The following is a 15,010-nucleotide window of genomic DNA, read 5'->3' as shown; positions in this document are numbered from 1 at the left end:
TGTAGATCCCCTTGGTCAGACCCTTCATGGTCTTACACAGAGCCAAGCCCCAGCAGACATGGTGTCTGCAGCCAGAAGTGAGCCTGCTCTCCCACCTACATGTCTGAGGTTTGACAGAGCAGCAGGAACCTCTGTGAGATATAAGCACTATGTCTGCACATTAACACTGACCAAGGCTTTGGGCTTTATGTTTTCTGTTTGTCTCTTTGTGTAGATGGTTTTGAACCTACAGCTGTGTTCCCAAAAGTGCCACCAGGTGAGTATGTGGAGGGGACAGAACGGGATGCTTTTATGATGACTTCTGAGGGTCAATTTTGACACAGGGAAACATCTCACAATGGTTTACCTTTCCCTTCCAGAGGCTATTCTCCATGGTTGTAAAGATATCCAGTTGCTCCAGTCTTGGGAGGAATTAAATGACTTGGCTACAACTACCACCTCTGAGCTGTCTAGCCCAGGGAGCGAATCAACCCCTGCTACATTGGAAGATGTTCTCCTGGAGAAGCTGGATGATTTTGATGATCCCAAGTTCTTTATTGACTTAAATGCTGGAGACATGGAAGATGCCGATGTCTTTGACCCTATATTGACCTTCCTTAACCAAGATGGTTATGTGCCCAGTTTTCAAAGCCTCTATGATCTCAGTTTTTCCTTTCTCAACTCCACTTTTTATGGTTTCTCTGACGAGGATGAGCTGGTCTTGTACCTTGAGACATCCAGGAACTGGGCTAAGAGGACTCATTCAGTGTGGGCTCATGTCAGGCTCTGTTTCCTCTTGGGTAAGCTCTGCATCAAAAAAGTGAAGTTCTCCCAGGCTCGAGTCTACTTTGAGGAAGCCATGAGCGTCCTGGACAGAGGGTTTGGGGACCTGCCCCTGTTGGCTGCATTGCACGTGAACCTTGCCTCCATCTACTTGAAGCAGAACATGAAGCACAAGTTCTCCTCCCTGCTGGGAAAGATGGTGACCTTGCTTGTCTGTTTGCCTGGCCGCTCCTTCAGCTCTGAGAACGAGCTGGAGGTCATGCTGTATGTCCTGAGGGAAGCCATTGCTGTGGGTAACGCTCCCTTGGAGGGACGGGTCTGCTTCCTTCTTGTCAAGCTCTTCCTACAACTAGGCAAAACTGATGAAGTGCTGCCCTTTACTGAACACCTCCAATGTCTCACCACCACTTCACTCAGCCCAGACACTGGCTGTGCACCACTGGATGTCACTCCCATCCTGAGCTTCCTTTATGACAAGAAGTACTTGCCAAACATCGCACTGGCTTCTGCCAGGCTGTTTCTTCCCAGTGGTGTCAAGGGGGCACCCACACCCATTTGGCGAGCTGGCTTCATCCTCCAAAATGCTTCCAAACTCCTGGGAAGCCAACTGGAGAGGAGCAGCATCCCAGCACTGGCTTGCTTCTATCTCAAGCAAGCGCTGCACTTCTCCCGTGAGAGCAGAGCTGTGCCCATCCAGAGGACGCTGTGCGCCATCCTGTCCAGGATGTACCTCCAGCATGGTGTGTTGGATGGAGCAGTTTGCTATGCAGCCATGGCTGTAACCCTCAGCAGGCTGATGGGAGAGGAGGAGGCTTTTGAGTCTTCCCTCTCCCTGGGGTGGATGTACCTGCTGCACGGGCAGCCGGGCCCAGCTGCAGGCATCATGCGCCAGCTCTTGCTCTCTCTGCACGGGACGGACAGTGTCACTCAGGGGGGAGCTGTGCACAATCTGCTGGCCATTGCCCTCAAAGGAGAAGGGCAGGTGCAAAAGGCTGCAGAGAACTACCTCTGGGCCCTGCAGAAAGCCAAGGAGACCGGGAACAAGAGGAACCAGGCTATTGCCCTGGCTAACCTGGGGCAGCTGAACCTGTGGCGCCAGGCGAACCAGCTCTCTGAGCTCTACCTGCTCCAGGCAGCTCAGCTCTATGCTGAGCTCCAGGGCAGCGAAGACCTGGAGATGGAGCTGGTGCAGGTGCTGCTGTGGCTAGCCCAGGCCATGGTGAACGGGCAGAGGATGGAAGATGGCAAACTGTGTTATGAACTGGCGTTGGTTTTTGCCCTGAAGTGGCATAACGTGAGGAGTGAGTACAGCTTTGCTGGCGGGAACCAGGGCAGCGTCCCCCTCTGTGCAGCACCCTGTCAGGTCCCTAACGTGGTCCCCTGACCTGTCCTTTTCCCTTCCCTGTCCCATACAGGTCAGCTTCACATCACTGAGTCTCTCTGCCATTTCTACAGCAAAGTGTCTCCCAATCTCCAGGCCTGCATTACCTACCATGAGCACTGGGTATCTTTGGCACAACAGCTGCAGGACAGAGAGCTGGAAGGCAATGTCTGGCAGACCCTCAGCCAGCTCTACCAGAATTTGGGCACATCTGAGTAAGTCCTGTCTATGTTTGAGTGAGGTCCCTGCTCACCCAAAGCAGGAGCAGTGGCTCTCCTGGAGTGCCTCTCAAGAGAGGTAGGGAAGGTGTGTGGAAGCTCTAGCTGCCCCCACAGGTAGGCTGGTCATTGATGTGCTGCTGGAGTGTGCTGTGCAGTGAAGAGGGGAGCAGTTCAATGCCAACCAGAGTGTCCCAACAGCTGGGACAGAACTGAGGTCTGGCCAAACACAGTTTGAGAGACCTCCAGCCTTGATCAGAGGAGACCCAGCACAGTGAATTCATCACTTCCTTTGGAGGCTTATTCCAGTGATTAATCACCATTCACCAGTAAAAATAGGTTCCTTATCTGTTGTCTGAGTAAGTCTGGCTTCAGCCTCCAGCTGCTGAGTCTGCCCTTCCTATCTCTGCTGGAGTATTTCCCCCAGGGAGGTACTTAAGGCCCCATATTACCTCACCTTTCAATCTTCTGCTGACACATGCAGGTGACTGATTAGATTAAACAGGAGGAGAGAGAAAGAGACTTGAACAGACTACAGACTTTCTTTGGTCTTTGAAGGCAATAGTGTAAAATAGTGGACAGCTGTAGCTTCTATGTCCCAAATGGGCAAATGGGCAGGGGCTGCCATTACCTTGGATGTTAACTTTCTCATGCTAGGTCACAGCGAGTTCAGAGGGAAGGTATTTAAGAAGCAGACTCCTATCATGTGAATAGTGCTATTTCAGATCACAAAGCATCCTGTTCCCTGGACTTGAAGGACAGTTGGAGCCCAGTTTCCAGCAGGCGAGACACCAAGCAAACAAACATGCTCTGAGCACTGCCCAGTGCTCCTCTCACCACAGTTGTCTGTCTGCAGGCAGTGTGTCCAGCCTGTCGCCTTGTCCTACTGCCTGTCCCTTTGTCTCTTAGTGACCAGGGCCTTGAAAAGGGGCTATAAGGACATGTAGCTACAGATCTGCCTCTTTGGTGCAGACATTCTCCCTGTGCTCCTATGTTGAAGCTGGGAGTGACTTTGGGGCTTAGTGTAGGGAGGTTTGCAGGTAACCTGCAGCAAGCAGTAGTGGGGAGCAGCCCCTTGGGGAGCAGGCTGCCTAGGGCTGTGCTGAGCATTGGGGGCCCAGGCTGGAATAAGGTTGCCAGGTGATACACACATGTGCACTAAAGCCTGGAAGCTTCCATGATTTTGCCAGGAAAAAATTGCTCAGAGCTGTGGCTGTCCATTTGCCTCTAACTTGGCAACTGTAGGAGGAGAAGGCAGGATGGATTGCCAGTGGGGAGGTGTTGGGGCAGCTGATTGCTGCAGGTGTCCTGTGGTTTCTCTGTAATGGCTTTCTGCCTGTTACCATCACAGGGCTTTGAGACAGTCCCTGGACTGCACCAAACAGAGTCTAAGGATCTTCATTGACCTTGAGGAGACTGTGAAAGCAGCAGAAGCCTGGCTGCAGGCAGGAAGGCTCTACTATCTTATGCAGGAGGATGAGCTGGTGGAAATGTACTTTCAGGTATGGAGGAGGTGGCTGAAGCAGTCCCATCCCCACCCTGACTTGCTGCATTCCCATCACAGATCCTTTGGAGGAGCCTTTTGGGGCTGGAAGACCTGGAAAGGTGCCAAATGATTGGTTCCCATTGAAGTACACACAGATAAGGGTGCTGTGGAAGTGCTTGGAGGCTTCTTGGAGTAGAAGACTACTGGCTTCTTTCCATCTCAAGTATTATTGTATCAGCTGAGCTGCAAAGTGGAAGAGTAGCTCATAAAGTCTTAGGTCTCCCTCATTCAGGGAGCAGCTTCTATTAAAAGATGGGAAATCCTCTCATGTGCCCAGAGTATGCAGGGGAGAACCTGGTTGGGTCACTGAGGTTGCACTGAGCTGAGGTATCCAGCTTGGACACATGTAGGGGACTTTTTGGGTCCTCACTCTGTTGCCCAAAAGCACTTCTGAACTGATAGGGCTGGGTGACTGAGGTACATGGTGGTGAGAAAGAGGAGAGGATCCTTTCCCATCAGCCACACCAGCCTGACCCTCAGTGAGGGCAGCTGAAGCAGGGGTATGCGATGTCTGCTCAGTGACACGGGTGGAATGAACGTGGCTTTGGTGGCAGCCTGTGTCCTAATATTCACAAGGGAGAGCTGAGGCCCATAACAAAAAGCTGTCATTACTTCTCTGACTGATGGTTTCAGTAGAGAGGCAGGGGCTAAAGCTGGGCTGACTTCCCGTTGAGAAGAGCCAGTGGATGCCAGATCTCAGTAGGGCACATCTGAGTCCCTGAGCGGTCCCTTCCCAGCCAACATCACTGGCAATGATCAATTGTCATGGGTAAAGGAAAACATGTTCTGGCTGGAAGGTGGCACCAGGACCAGGTGCATAATTGGCACAAAGAACTGCTCTTACCAGAACTTAGCATCCCTGCTCTCCCTCCTGCTGCCCCTGCCCTTTCTCTCCACAAGCTCTCCATTCCCCTCATCAATCTTTGCACTGGCTCCATCACATCAGTGACAGACCAGGGCCAGGACAGCTGCTCTGTCCTAGCTCTGAATCCTCACACTGCTGGATATCCCAGCTGATCAGTTTGTCATGCTGACCCTGCACAGGGATGGGTTATCTGTCTCTTGGCTCCATCATTGCACTTATCACCTGCAAATGCAGCACAACAGTACCAGATCCCTGTTGTCCAACCTGTCTCTGTGCTGTTTGGAGCACTGCTGCTCATCTGTGCACTGACTTGGTTTTATTTAATCATACCAATGTCTATATGCAAATGTCTGTCTCCAAGTCTCACTCCAGTTCTTTTTCCTTCTAGGCAGCCATTCAGACTGCCCTAAAACGAGAGAACTTCTCCTTGGCCATGGATCTGTATGAAAAAGCAGGTGATACCTTTTTTAATGGGAGCAGAAGCAGAGATCGAGCAGTGGAGTTTTACAGGGTACTGATCCCTCTGAGCACTTCTGTCCTTGTATCCCCACGAGGTGATGACCATGGGGAGCTCTGCCCCAGGGCTGGCTGCAGCACTCATGGCCTAGATGGAGGGATGGAGGGTGAAGAGAGGTGGGCTGGTTCTGAGTGTGCCAGAGTGCAAACCTTGCTGCAGGGTGAAAGCCTAGAGCATAGCTAGATTTTGCACTGGAGATTATTTGGGAAGTGGGAACAGAGTCTCTAGCTGGCAAAGCCTGGCAGTGTTAGGTGTGAGCTGGTTGCTCCTGGAGATGTGCTCAGAGTCAGTATTTCAATTAGCTATGCAAGGGCAGAGACATGAGGCTCAGGTTTTGGGAACCATGCTCTGGGATAGAACTTGAACCTGCAGCAACCACCCCATTGACTTCCTGCCATGCCAAGCTCTCGGCCCATCTCCTGTCGCTCCATCCTCCTCCTGTTGCTCCATCATCCCTCTGTGGGCAGAGCTGTACTGATACCTCCAGGAACAGCCTGAACTCACTGTTCTCTCTCCTCAGGGAGGTGCTGTGCCCTTGGCCAGGAAACTAAAGGCCAGTAAGACAGAGCTAAGGCTGTTCAATAAGCTGGCAGAGCTGCAGATCGGGCTGCAGGGCTACGAGAAGGCGCTGGAGTTTGCCACGCTGGCTGCCAGGCTGAGCATCAGGGTCGGTGAGTGATGCACACCCACGTGAGAGCAGGCTGCACGGGAAAGGGGGATTTCCTGCTTTCATGAGACTGCTGGACCCATTCTTACCCAAAGTGGCAACATCTTTGTAAGGCCACTTCCCTTTTGAAGCTGCGTGACAGCCATATGGGAGGGCTCTGCTGTTGTTGTTGCCACACTGGAGCACGGGAAGTCTGATGAAGACGAGGGCTAAACAGTTCCTCTCTGCCCTGGCTCTTCTGATAAACCCTTTCCCACTGCAGAAATAGTTTGGGCAAAATGCTAGCTTAAATGTCTGAGATGGAGCCAGTCTTGTGTTAGCTCTTTCCAGCACCCAAGAAATCCCCTGCTTAATGATATACTTCCTGGGCAATCTGTCCAGCCTTGATATCAGCAACCCCGCTCATGGCTCTGTTTTCTCTCAACCATCTTTAAGCTCAGTGTCTCCTCATGAAGACATCTCCTCATGATGTCTCCTCATGAAGATCTCCATGCCCCAAGGCTGTTGAGCCGATGCACCCCCAAGTATCTCAGCTGGGAATGAGCGTGCTGCAGGCTGACTCTATCAGCAACTCTCTTGCAGGAGACCAACTGCAAGAGCTGGTTGCATTCCATCGCCTGGCTACAGTCTACTATTTCCTGCACATGTATGAGATGGCTGAAGATTGCTACCTGAAGACCCTTGCCTTGCGTCCCTCCCTGCTGCAGTGCTCAGGAGAGGCCCTGTACTACTGCAAAGTGTATTGCCACCTTGGCAACTTGACCCTGAACAAACTGAAGGTAGGAAACCTTTCCATGGTGCTGTGTTGAGCATTCTAGTCTGGATGGAGAGTATCACATCTGCCAGTGGAGGGGCCACACGTGTGAAGCTGGGGAAAGGTCTGGAGCACAAGTCTGATGAGGAGCAGCTGAGAGAGCTGGAGATGTTCAGTCTGGAGAAGAGGAGGCTGAGGGGAGACATGATCACTCTCTACAACTCCCTGACAGGACGTGGAGCCCCTGTCCCTGGAGATGCTTAAAAGCTGTGTAGCTGAGGGACATGGGTTAGTGGTGGGCTTGGCAGTGTGAGGGCAAGGGTTGGACTTGATGGTCTTAAAGGTGTTTTCCAACCAAAGTTATTCTGTGATTCTGTGTAGACAGCTGCATCCTCTGACCACATCCCATCTGCAGCTTTAGAATAAATGCACACAATGCTGGCACAACCAGGGTCTGAAGGGGGAAAGGCAATTTGGAAAGAAGTGCTGGCACTCAGCTATGACTGTATAGAGCCCATTTCGATGAAGTCAGGTGTTACTGGGTTCTGCCTGGAACCCCCAGGCTCTGCTCCAGCAACCTTATACCCCGTGACCTTCAATTAAACCACTTCCTAACGCCTGTCCTGTCCTTTACCATTAGGATGAACAGGATGCAGCAACCTACTTCCTCCTGGCCCTCGCTGCAGCCACCGAGCTGGGAGACCAGGAGCTGCAGGGCCTCATCCGTGCCAAGCTGGCCAACATCCCCCCTGCCCCGCGGGCACCCGAGGCCACGCCAGGCTGTGCCACGTCCCGGCCCAGGTGGCTGAGTGAGGGTGGCCACGTCGTCTGACCGACCCCCCACCCTGGGGACTGCAGTCTGAGCTGTGCAACAGCGTCCTGCCACGCTACTGGCACGGGGCCACGGCTCTCCAGAACACCTGGCCCAGGAGAGGTCCTGCGCCCCATCCTAAGGAGCTGGCAGCCTTTGGTGTCCTGTCCTTGAGAGGCAAAGCACCGAGCACTTGGGACCCTGCTCTCCTTTTCCAGGAGCAGGACTGTGCACCCACTGAGGCTGGATGTCTGGGCAGGACAGGATGGGGCCCAGCAGCGGTGCTGGAGCACGCAGTGCAGATGGCATTTAAGAGTGCAGCTGCCCTGCCTGGGACAGGGACAGGAGAGTCCTGCCATGTGCCTACCTGTCCCCTCAGCTGCCTCACACACCTCAGGTCCCATGGGGCAGCTCAGCCCAACCCAAAAGTATTTTAACTTGAATAGCAGCTCCTTTATTTATTCCTATCTGCTTTCTATCCTATCTGCTCTGCAGAGATCTCTGAAGAGCAGACACTGGGGCATCTCTCATACCAAGCACCACCAAAGCTTTGGACAGTGAGAGGCAGAATTAGGGAAAGGAGGAGAAAAGAAAGGGGCTGGTCAGACTTCACCTGGGGACAAGCTCCATATGCAGGTGAATGTCCTGCTCGGGGCAGGCAGAGCTCACCCTCACCCCAGCCCTGCCCTTCAGCCTCAGCTCTGACACCTGAGCAGTGGGGTGGCCCTTGTGCACTTGCAGCATCTAAAGCATGAGCATGTTATGTGTCCTGCATGGGAGAAGAGCCATCAGTGCCGACCCAGCCCAGGCTTTGCAGCCCAGCACCCTCCCCAGCCTCTCCCCCAGGCTGCAAAGAGCCATGGGATGCAGGAACACCAAGGAGCAGGCAGTGGGGCTGGGCACACTGGGCTGTGCTGGGCACTCTGCACTGGGCACACATCCAGCCCCCAGGGCAGAGCTGCTGATGGGGCACAGGGGAACTTAGTGCAACAAGAGGCAGCTGCAGTGCCTTTCCATGGGTGATTGGCAGCCCAAGGAGCAGCAAGCTGCCTCCAAGTGTCCTGAGCTACATGGAGAAGTAAAAACTCTGTAAAAGTGAGTAGGGGGAGTGGGAGGCACTTTGGAGGCTTCCCCTGAGAGCTGCTCATCACCGGGAGCAGCACACAGCTCTCCCTCACAGCCTGTCTCACCACCAGAGAGCAATAAGTACCCACGTTTGCAGCCTCACACAGGCGAGTGCTGCTTCCCCGCTAATGCCGGCCTCGGGTTTCAGCCTGGGCTGGTGCACAGTGAAGAATGAGCAGTTTTTTCCCAGCTCATCTCTTTGCTCTGACAAGCAGCAGCTGGACACCCAGCTGGGGCTTCACAGAGAGACCCTATTCCAAGTTCTTCCACCTCCCTGACATGCTCCACTGCCTGGAAATACTAAATGCAGAACATTTCCTTGCTGCTCTTTGCAGAGACTGAGTTAATCTTCTCCTTTTGAGGCATCCATCATGAGGGCAATGAACAGTTTACTGCTGTTTACTGAGCATTCCTGCAGTGCCATTAAGGGAGCCTCAGCCCTCAGTTCAGAGGAGGTAAATCTTGGTCCCATTTGAAACACAGCAAGCTCAGGGGAGAACCCAAAACCTTCCTGCCTCCCTCCTTGGGGCTGCCTGTCCTCAGTTCAGGTGGCTGGTGCTCACTGTGCAGGTTTTCAGGCCACTTCCCCTTCTTGCATGTATGGGGAAATGCAGAGTCTCATGTCTTTGTACCAGAAGGCAGGTCAAGAGCTACATCAAGCTACTGAGGTGAGGGGAGGGAGGGAAGCTTGGATGGCTCTGGAGCACCTGAGGGTCTGTGAGGTGCAGAAGTGCCCTGCCCTGTCATCAGGATCTCCACTCATCTCTCCTGCCAGCCCCAGCAGCTCACTCAGGGGTGCTGCCCAGCCCTACAGTAGCTCACCCGCTGCACCCAGACTGTCTGCTCCTCAGCAGTGCCTTCAGGGCCCTCAGATGAGGCCCAAGACCACAATGTGGCTGCTGGTACCAGTGGTTGTAGCTGCTGGTGCTGTGCTGCTGGCCAGACTCTGCACTTGGTGGCCTCTCTGTGGCAGAGCCCCCAGACCCACATCAGTGGTGAGTGGCTGTGGTGGTTCTTGTCAAAGTTAAGCCCAGTGCAGGGTGAATCATGCAGAGAGCATCCTCTCTAAAATATCCCTTCCAGAGCCAAACCCAAGGCTGTTCTGTCTAGCACCAGTGAGAAAAACAAAGGCTTTGTTTAAACATAGAGGGTCAGTGTCTCATCTGGTCTAAATCAGTTAAGCTCCATGAAGTCAAACAGAGATGATTTGCAGGGGTTGTGGATCTGGTCCACGGTTAAGCAAATGTGTCATCTTTAAACAAATTTGTAGTGCCTGGTGAGGGTAAAAAAAAGGTGACTTGCTCCTTTGTAACATCCCTTAAAATATCATTTCCCCTCTCCCTCCCTCATGTGCCTGCTGTGACAGAGCTGGGCTGTTTTACTACTGGGATAAGAAGTCAGTGGCCAGGGCTAATTAAGTTCCATAACACTAGTTGACAATGAAGTGTAAGGTGGTCACTTGTGCACACCAGCTCCTGGGGTTGTGCCCAAGGGAGGGTGAGGGTGCCTTTTCCTTCCAGCCAATGCAGCTTCATGGGCAGAGAAATCAATCCTTTGGGGGACCTTGTGCCAGAGGAGGTCACCAGGTGATGTCCCAGGTCCTGGGGCAGCCAGGCTGGGGGTTATTGTCCTCTGCCCCTTCCTGGGCAGGGACTGATGCAGTCCATCCTTCCCAGGCATAGTGACTGGGAACTGTCTGTCCTTAGCACATCAAGGACCACTTGTGTGTGTGCACATGGAGGGAGCACCACAGAGCCCAGCTGCTGCAGGGTGCAGGGCCTGGCCTGAGCTGGGATGTTGCTCCAAGAGAAGGCTGCAAGAGCAGGAATGTAGAGGACCAGGAGGTCCTACATCCTCTATCCTACAGTAGGTATTGGCCACCAGTGTCCAGTCCTCCTTCACCAGCACTGATGCCAGCCCAAACAGAGGGAGGAAGAAATAGGGGAAAGGGAAAGGATAGATCAGATCTCCTCTTACACCAGGTGTTGTTATCTTGCTGTGGCTTGTGACTTATTTCTGAGCCACATGTGACCATCTGCTCTATGCCCAGTCCCAGGAGTTCTCCTCCCTTCCTTCGGTCCTCAGCCAGCCGAGCTGGAAATAGGGCTGCTGGGGACCACGTGCAGCAGCACATGCCTTCACACGGCTGCTAAAAGCAGCACCTTCCTCCCCAGCACTTCCAAAGGGTGAAGGGTGCTGGTGGAACCTCCTGGCCCCGGCTCCAATGCCTCCTCATGCCAGTGTCTGGACCTGGTGCCAACCTGTTTCGCTCCGTTCTTCTACCAGTGTGACCCTCTGGGCACCAGTGGCGCCAGTCCTATCTAAGAGCCAACACTGGCACTCTGACCCCCTTTAATGCCTCAGGGGGCTGTTTAAGGCCTGGAATAAAGACAGACTGGATTGCTTTAACAAATGCTCGTTCTTGGACAGTGGAAATACTGCAACAAGAGTAATTTTTGGAACACCTCAGCTCCGGTGTGAGCCTCCCGAGGAGAGAGGGGAAAGGAAGTGCTGCTGGCTGTAAACACAGAGATGGACAGAAGTGTAGAGAGAGCTAGATTTATTCTAGTTTACATGGAAATTATTTCTTTTCCTGTAGAAATACAACACCCAACAGTAATAATAACTATCAGCAGATACCTCTCATCATTCCTTCACTGCACAGTGCTGCAAATCTTCACTGGGCTCATGCGAGATGGAGAGACCATCCTGTTCCTGTCTGTACCATCCAGCTCTGAGCCAGCCCTCAGGCACTCCATGCCTTGGATCCCAGGGGTTAAGTGAGGGATAGAAACCCTCTCTGAGCACTGGCAGTTGGGCAGAGAAGGTGCATGCTGCTTGGGAGGGAAGTCTCAATAAGGAAAAACTTCTTTACTGGTCAGGTAAGGGAGCCCTGGCACAGGCTGCCCAGGGAGGGTGTGGAGGCTCCTTCCTTGGAAGTCTTCAACCCCTGCCTGGATGTGTTTCTGTGTGACCTGATCTAGGTGGACCTGCTTCTTCAGGGGGGTTGGACTAGATGATCATAGAATCATATCTCTAAAGGTCCCTTCCAACACTACCATTCTGTGATTCTATGACAGTGCAGATCCAGGCTGTGGGTGGGAGCCACCTCTCCCATCCCAAAGACTCTCACCTGGCCTTTCTCTTATCCAGAGGAACCACCCACAGCTGCTGCTGCTGCATCACCCTGCTAAAGGCACAGGGTGGCTGTGCAGAGCTGTTCTGCATCCCAGCACCCAGGTTCTGTAGCTGGTATTCACATGGATGCTATATCATTTCTCCATCTCTATCAGCCTTGGACTCTGACAGAGGCTGGCCTCCAGCACAACCTGCCTCTGCTGGAGGCTCGTCAGTGATGTGGAGGAGCAGAGTCTGAGGCAGAGGTACACCTGAGCTCATCTTATCTCAGAAGCGGCTGGTCCTCTGCAGCCAGCATCTCCTTGTGTTGCTTGGAACAGAACAAGGAGCTGGTAAACACCAGCTGTTCTGCTAAGCAGAGATGAGTGTAGTATGTAAACTGGGCAATTTAGATTAAAAATCATTCCTTTTCGCAGTAACTTGGGGTTTTGTTCAGTGATAATTGGGATCATAAATATGTATGCCAGAAGGCATGTCAGAGGGTGATGCTGAGAGGCTGAGCAACAGCCAAGAGTCCCCAACTGTGACTGTGTGTGTGCAAATAAACCTTCCCTGCCCTGCCCCCTGGTAAGGTAGGCAGCAGGACAATGCAGCCTGTGTGTGCTGAGGTGAGGGCTGTGGCAAGAGGAGCTTGCCATGTCCCTGGGGGAGCAAAACCAAAAAGGGAGGAAGGATAGGGCAGCTGGGAAGAGGCTGATGACTGTGGTCAGGGAATGCCGAGTCTGGATGGAAAAAACCCAACAAATCCCAGCTGAAATGAAACACTTCTTGTGCTTGAGATGGTACCAGGCATGGGTTAACCCTGGAGCTGTCACCTCTGCTGTCACTGGCCACAGGGCACCCAGATATCCCCAGGACTTACCAGTGCTGATCTCCAGAGTCACTTTCTGCTCTTGTGGGCACTCTGTGCTAGGCAGGGCCGATGGGACACCCACACTGGATGCTGGGCTTTGCCAGGGAAAACATATCACTGGGACTGGAGAGAGCAGAGAGAGAGAACTGGTAAACATGGTGCAGAAAACATTATCCCTTCCAAGCATACAGCTGGTAGAAACCATGTGTGCTGGTGACAGGGACACATGGCCAAGCAACTGGCTCTCCTGGGCACCAGTCACTGGGCAAAGAGCTCTGTGTTCCTGCGTTGTCCCAGTGCTGCAGACACACATGATGCTGCCAGGGTGCACCGAGGGTCCCAGCTAAGCTGCTCAAGCTTCCCAGCTCCTGCATGCTTCCCAACAGCCACGCTCCTCTGAGGGGAAACACAGGCAGGAAACCTGGCAGCAAGAGGCTCCCCTCACTGCAGCACTGGAGACAAGTGTAGGAAACAGCACAAGTGCCAACAATTCCTGTCACACTGCAGGAGAAGGGAAAGAAAAACCCTGAAAAAAGACTCAGTGTTTGGCTGCCACAAAGGCTGTTGGGAAACAGGCCAGGAGCTGGGATGAATGCAAAGAAATGAGACTCTGAGCAGCAGACAGTTTTTGAGAGAGGAAGAATAAATTCTTACATAACCAAATTCCCTTTGTGCACTGCTTAGGGGGTGGGGGGTTATTTTGCTGTTTTGTTTTGGGGTTTTTTTTCTTTCCTTTGCAGCTGCTCTGACAGTGGCTTTGGGGCCACACAAGAATGCACAAATGTCCCTGGGAGTGCAGGGAGCAACAGCTACAGCATTTATATCCTAAGATTGCACTCTATCTGGGAAACTTTCCACTCCTTGCAGGTGGTTTTTTAATTGCAGCATGACTTTTTCTTACCAATGTCCAAGACTTAAGCCACTCTTGATCCCTGAGTATTAGTACAATATAAATGACATTAAAAACCCCCTTGTTCCAGTGCTTTGGGAAGGGTTGGCAGAAGTTCCTAAATGACTCTGGTGTGTTGGGCTTGTGTTCTTCTGAAGTGTCTGCCAGACTTCCCTGGCCCATCAGCTGGGCTTTCCCAGCTGTGTGCTCCGGTGATGGGCATGCTTGGGGCAGACCATACTGGAGCACTATCCAGCTGCAGGGATGTCACAGAATCACAGGATGATGGGCTTGGAAGGGACTTCTAGAGATCATCCAGCCCAACCCCTTGCTAGAGCAGGTTCCCCTCCATCAGGTCACACAGGAACATGTCCAGGGGGGTTTGGAAACCTCCAGAGAAGGAGCCTCCACACCCTGCCTGGGCAGCCTGTGCCAGGGCTCCCTCACCTCAACAGGTAAAAGAGTTTCTCCTCCTATCATTGCCTTCTGAACCATCTCTGCATCACCTTTTGTCTATTTTGGAAAATATTTGATAGTCCAGCAGCTCCATGACAGAGGGGATGACAGAGGCTGCTTTATACCTGGCTGCTTCTGCAGTGTGGGGTTTGTGAGTCTATTTTGGCTTCTGTCAGTCCTTTCCTTCCGTGTCCTGCTGAACCCCTCCTTAAAGTACCTTTGTCTGGGACTGACACGTTAAATCTCCTTGGCTCTGATGATCTAGTAGACCTGAGCACTAGCAATATGGTTAGTTCTCAGATTCTTTCCAAACCTGCTTTGAAAATTAGCACAGAACTATTTCTTCATGACATCTCCCTCTGTACTCTTGGTATTCATCTCAGATGGTCAGTCTCTTGATCTTGCTTATCTGTTGTGCTTTCATGCAGAAGGGTACAATGGATAAAGAAACACTTAGGCAAGAGTGTCTATTAGATACTTTACAAATCTAACTTGCCTCTGAAAGGACATCTGGTGATTTGCATGTGCTTTTTGGCAGGAAAGCTGTTGGCTTTGGAAGTCAGCAGGTGCCCATTCAGTGGTGCCACAGTCACTGAAAATGTCATCTTGCTTTTTTTCCAAGCTGAAACCCGCTCCTGCCTCTCCTCAAAGACTTAAGCCAAGGCTGTAGTGGCTGGTGTTTCAACCCCAGAATGTTATCTGCTGTGTTGTTGTCCTGCCAGCCTGGCATGCTGCTGGCTCTCCTGTTCTTCTGCTTGCGTTTTGACTCAGGTTTGTGACTGTCTACATCTGGCTGATGGACTGAGGATGAAGGATGATGACATGAAGGACTGAGAACGGGTGATAAGCTTTGCCTTGTTGGTGGAGGAGCTTCTCTTCCAATCTGCTTCATTCCCCCCCCCCTTATTTTTACATCCAGTGCAGTCCTTCTCTGTGCAGATCCTGTTCTGCACAAATCATGCTTTGTGCTGGTACCATTTCTGTAAGACTCCTCTGGAAACCCATCTTGAGTACTTTACTCCTGTTAG

The 15,010-nt window shown here is 52.4% G+C and overlaps 1 protein-coding gene across 6 annotated transcripts in view; it reads left to right on the top strand.

Moving 5' to 3' along the window:
* Nucleotides 1-15,010, top strand: part of SH3TC2 (SH3 domain and tetratricopeptide repeats 2) — a 68,713-nt gene that overhangs the window by 10,200 nt on the left and 43,503 nt on the right. For 4 of the 6 annotated variants that reach the window (XM_062001969.1, XM_062001968.1, XM_010199818.2 and 1 more), the window contains 8 exons: nt 215-256; nt 360-2,063; nt 2,178-2,358; nt 3,713-3,863; nt 5,161-5,283; nt 5,810-5,960; nt 6,539-6,735; nt 7,351-13,840. In XM_062001969.1, coding sequence (XP_061857953.1) covers nt 215-256; nt 360-2,063; nt 2,178-2,358; nt 3,713-3,863; nt 5,161-5,283; nt 5,810-5,960; nt 6,539-6,735; nt 7,351-7,542 — 2,741 coding nt within the window. In that variant the 3' untranslated portion in view covers nt 7,543-13,840. Of the gene's footprint in view, nt 1-214; nt 257-359; nt 2,064-2,177; nt 2,359-3,712; nt 3,864-5,160; nt 5,284-5,809; nt 5,961-6,538; nt 6,736-7,350; nt 13,841-15,010 lie in introns of those variants that run through there. The other 2 variants (XM_062001970.1, XM_062001973.1) reach the window with 2 other exon arrangements.

The sequence above is a fragment of the Colius striatus genome, chromosome 9 (assembly GCF_028858725.1).
Source record: "Colius striatus isolate bColStr4 chromosome 9, bColStr4.1.hap1, whole genome shotgun sequence".
NCBI lineage: Eukaryota > Metazoa > Chordata > Aves > Coliiformes > Coliidae > Colius > Colius striatus.
The sequence above is the reverse complement of the archived record's forward strand: the minus strand, read 5'-3'. Positions and strand labels throughout refer to the sequence as shown.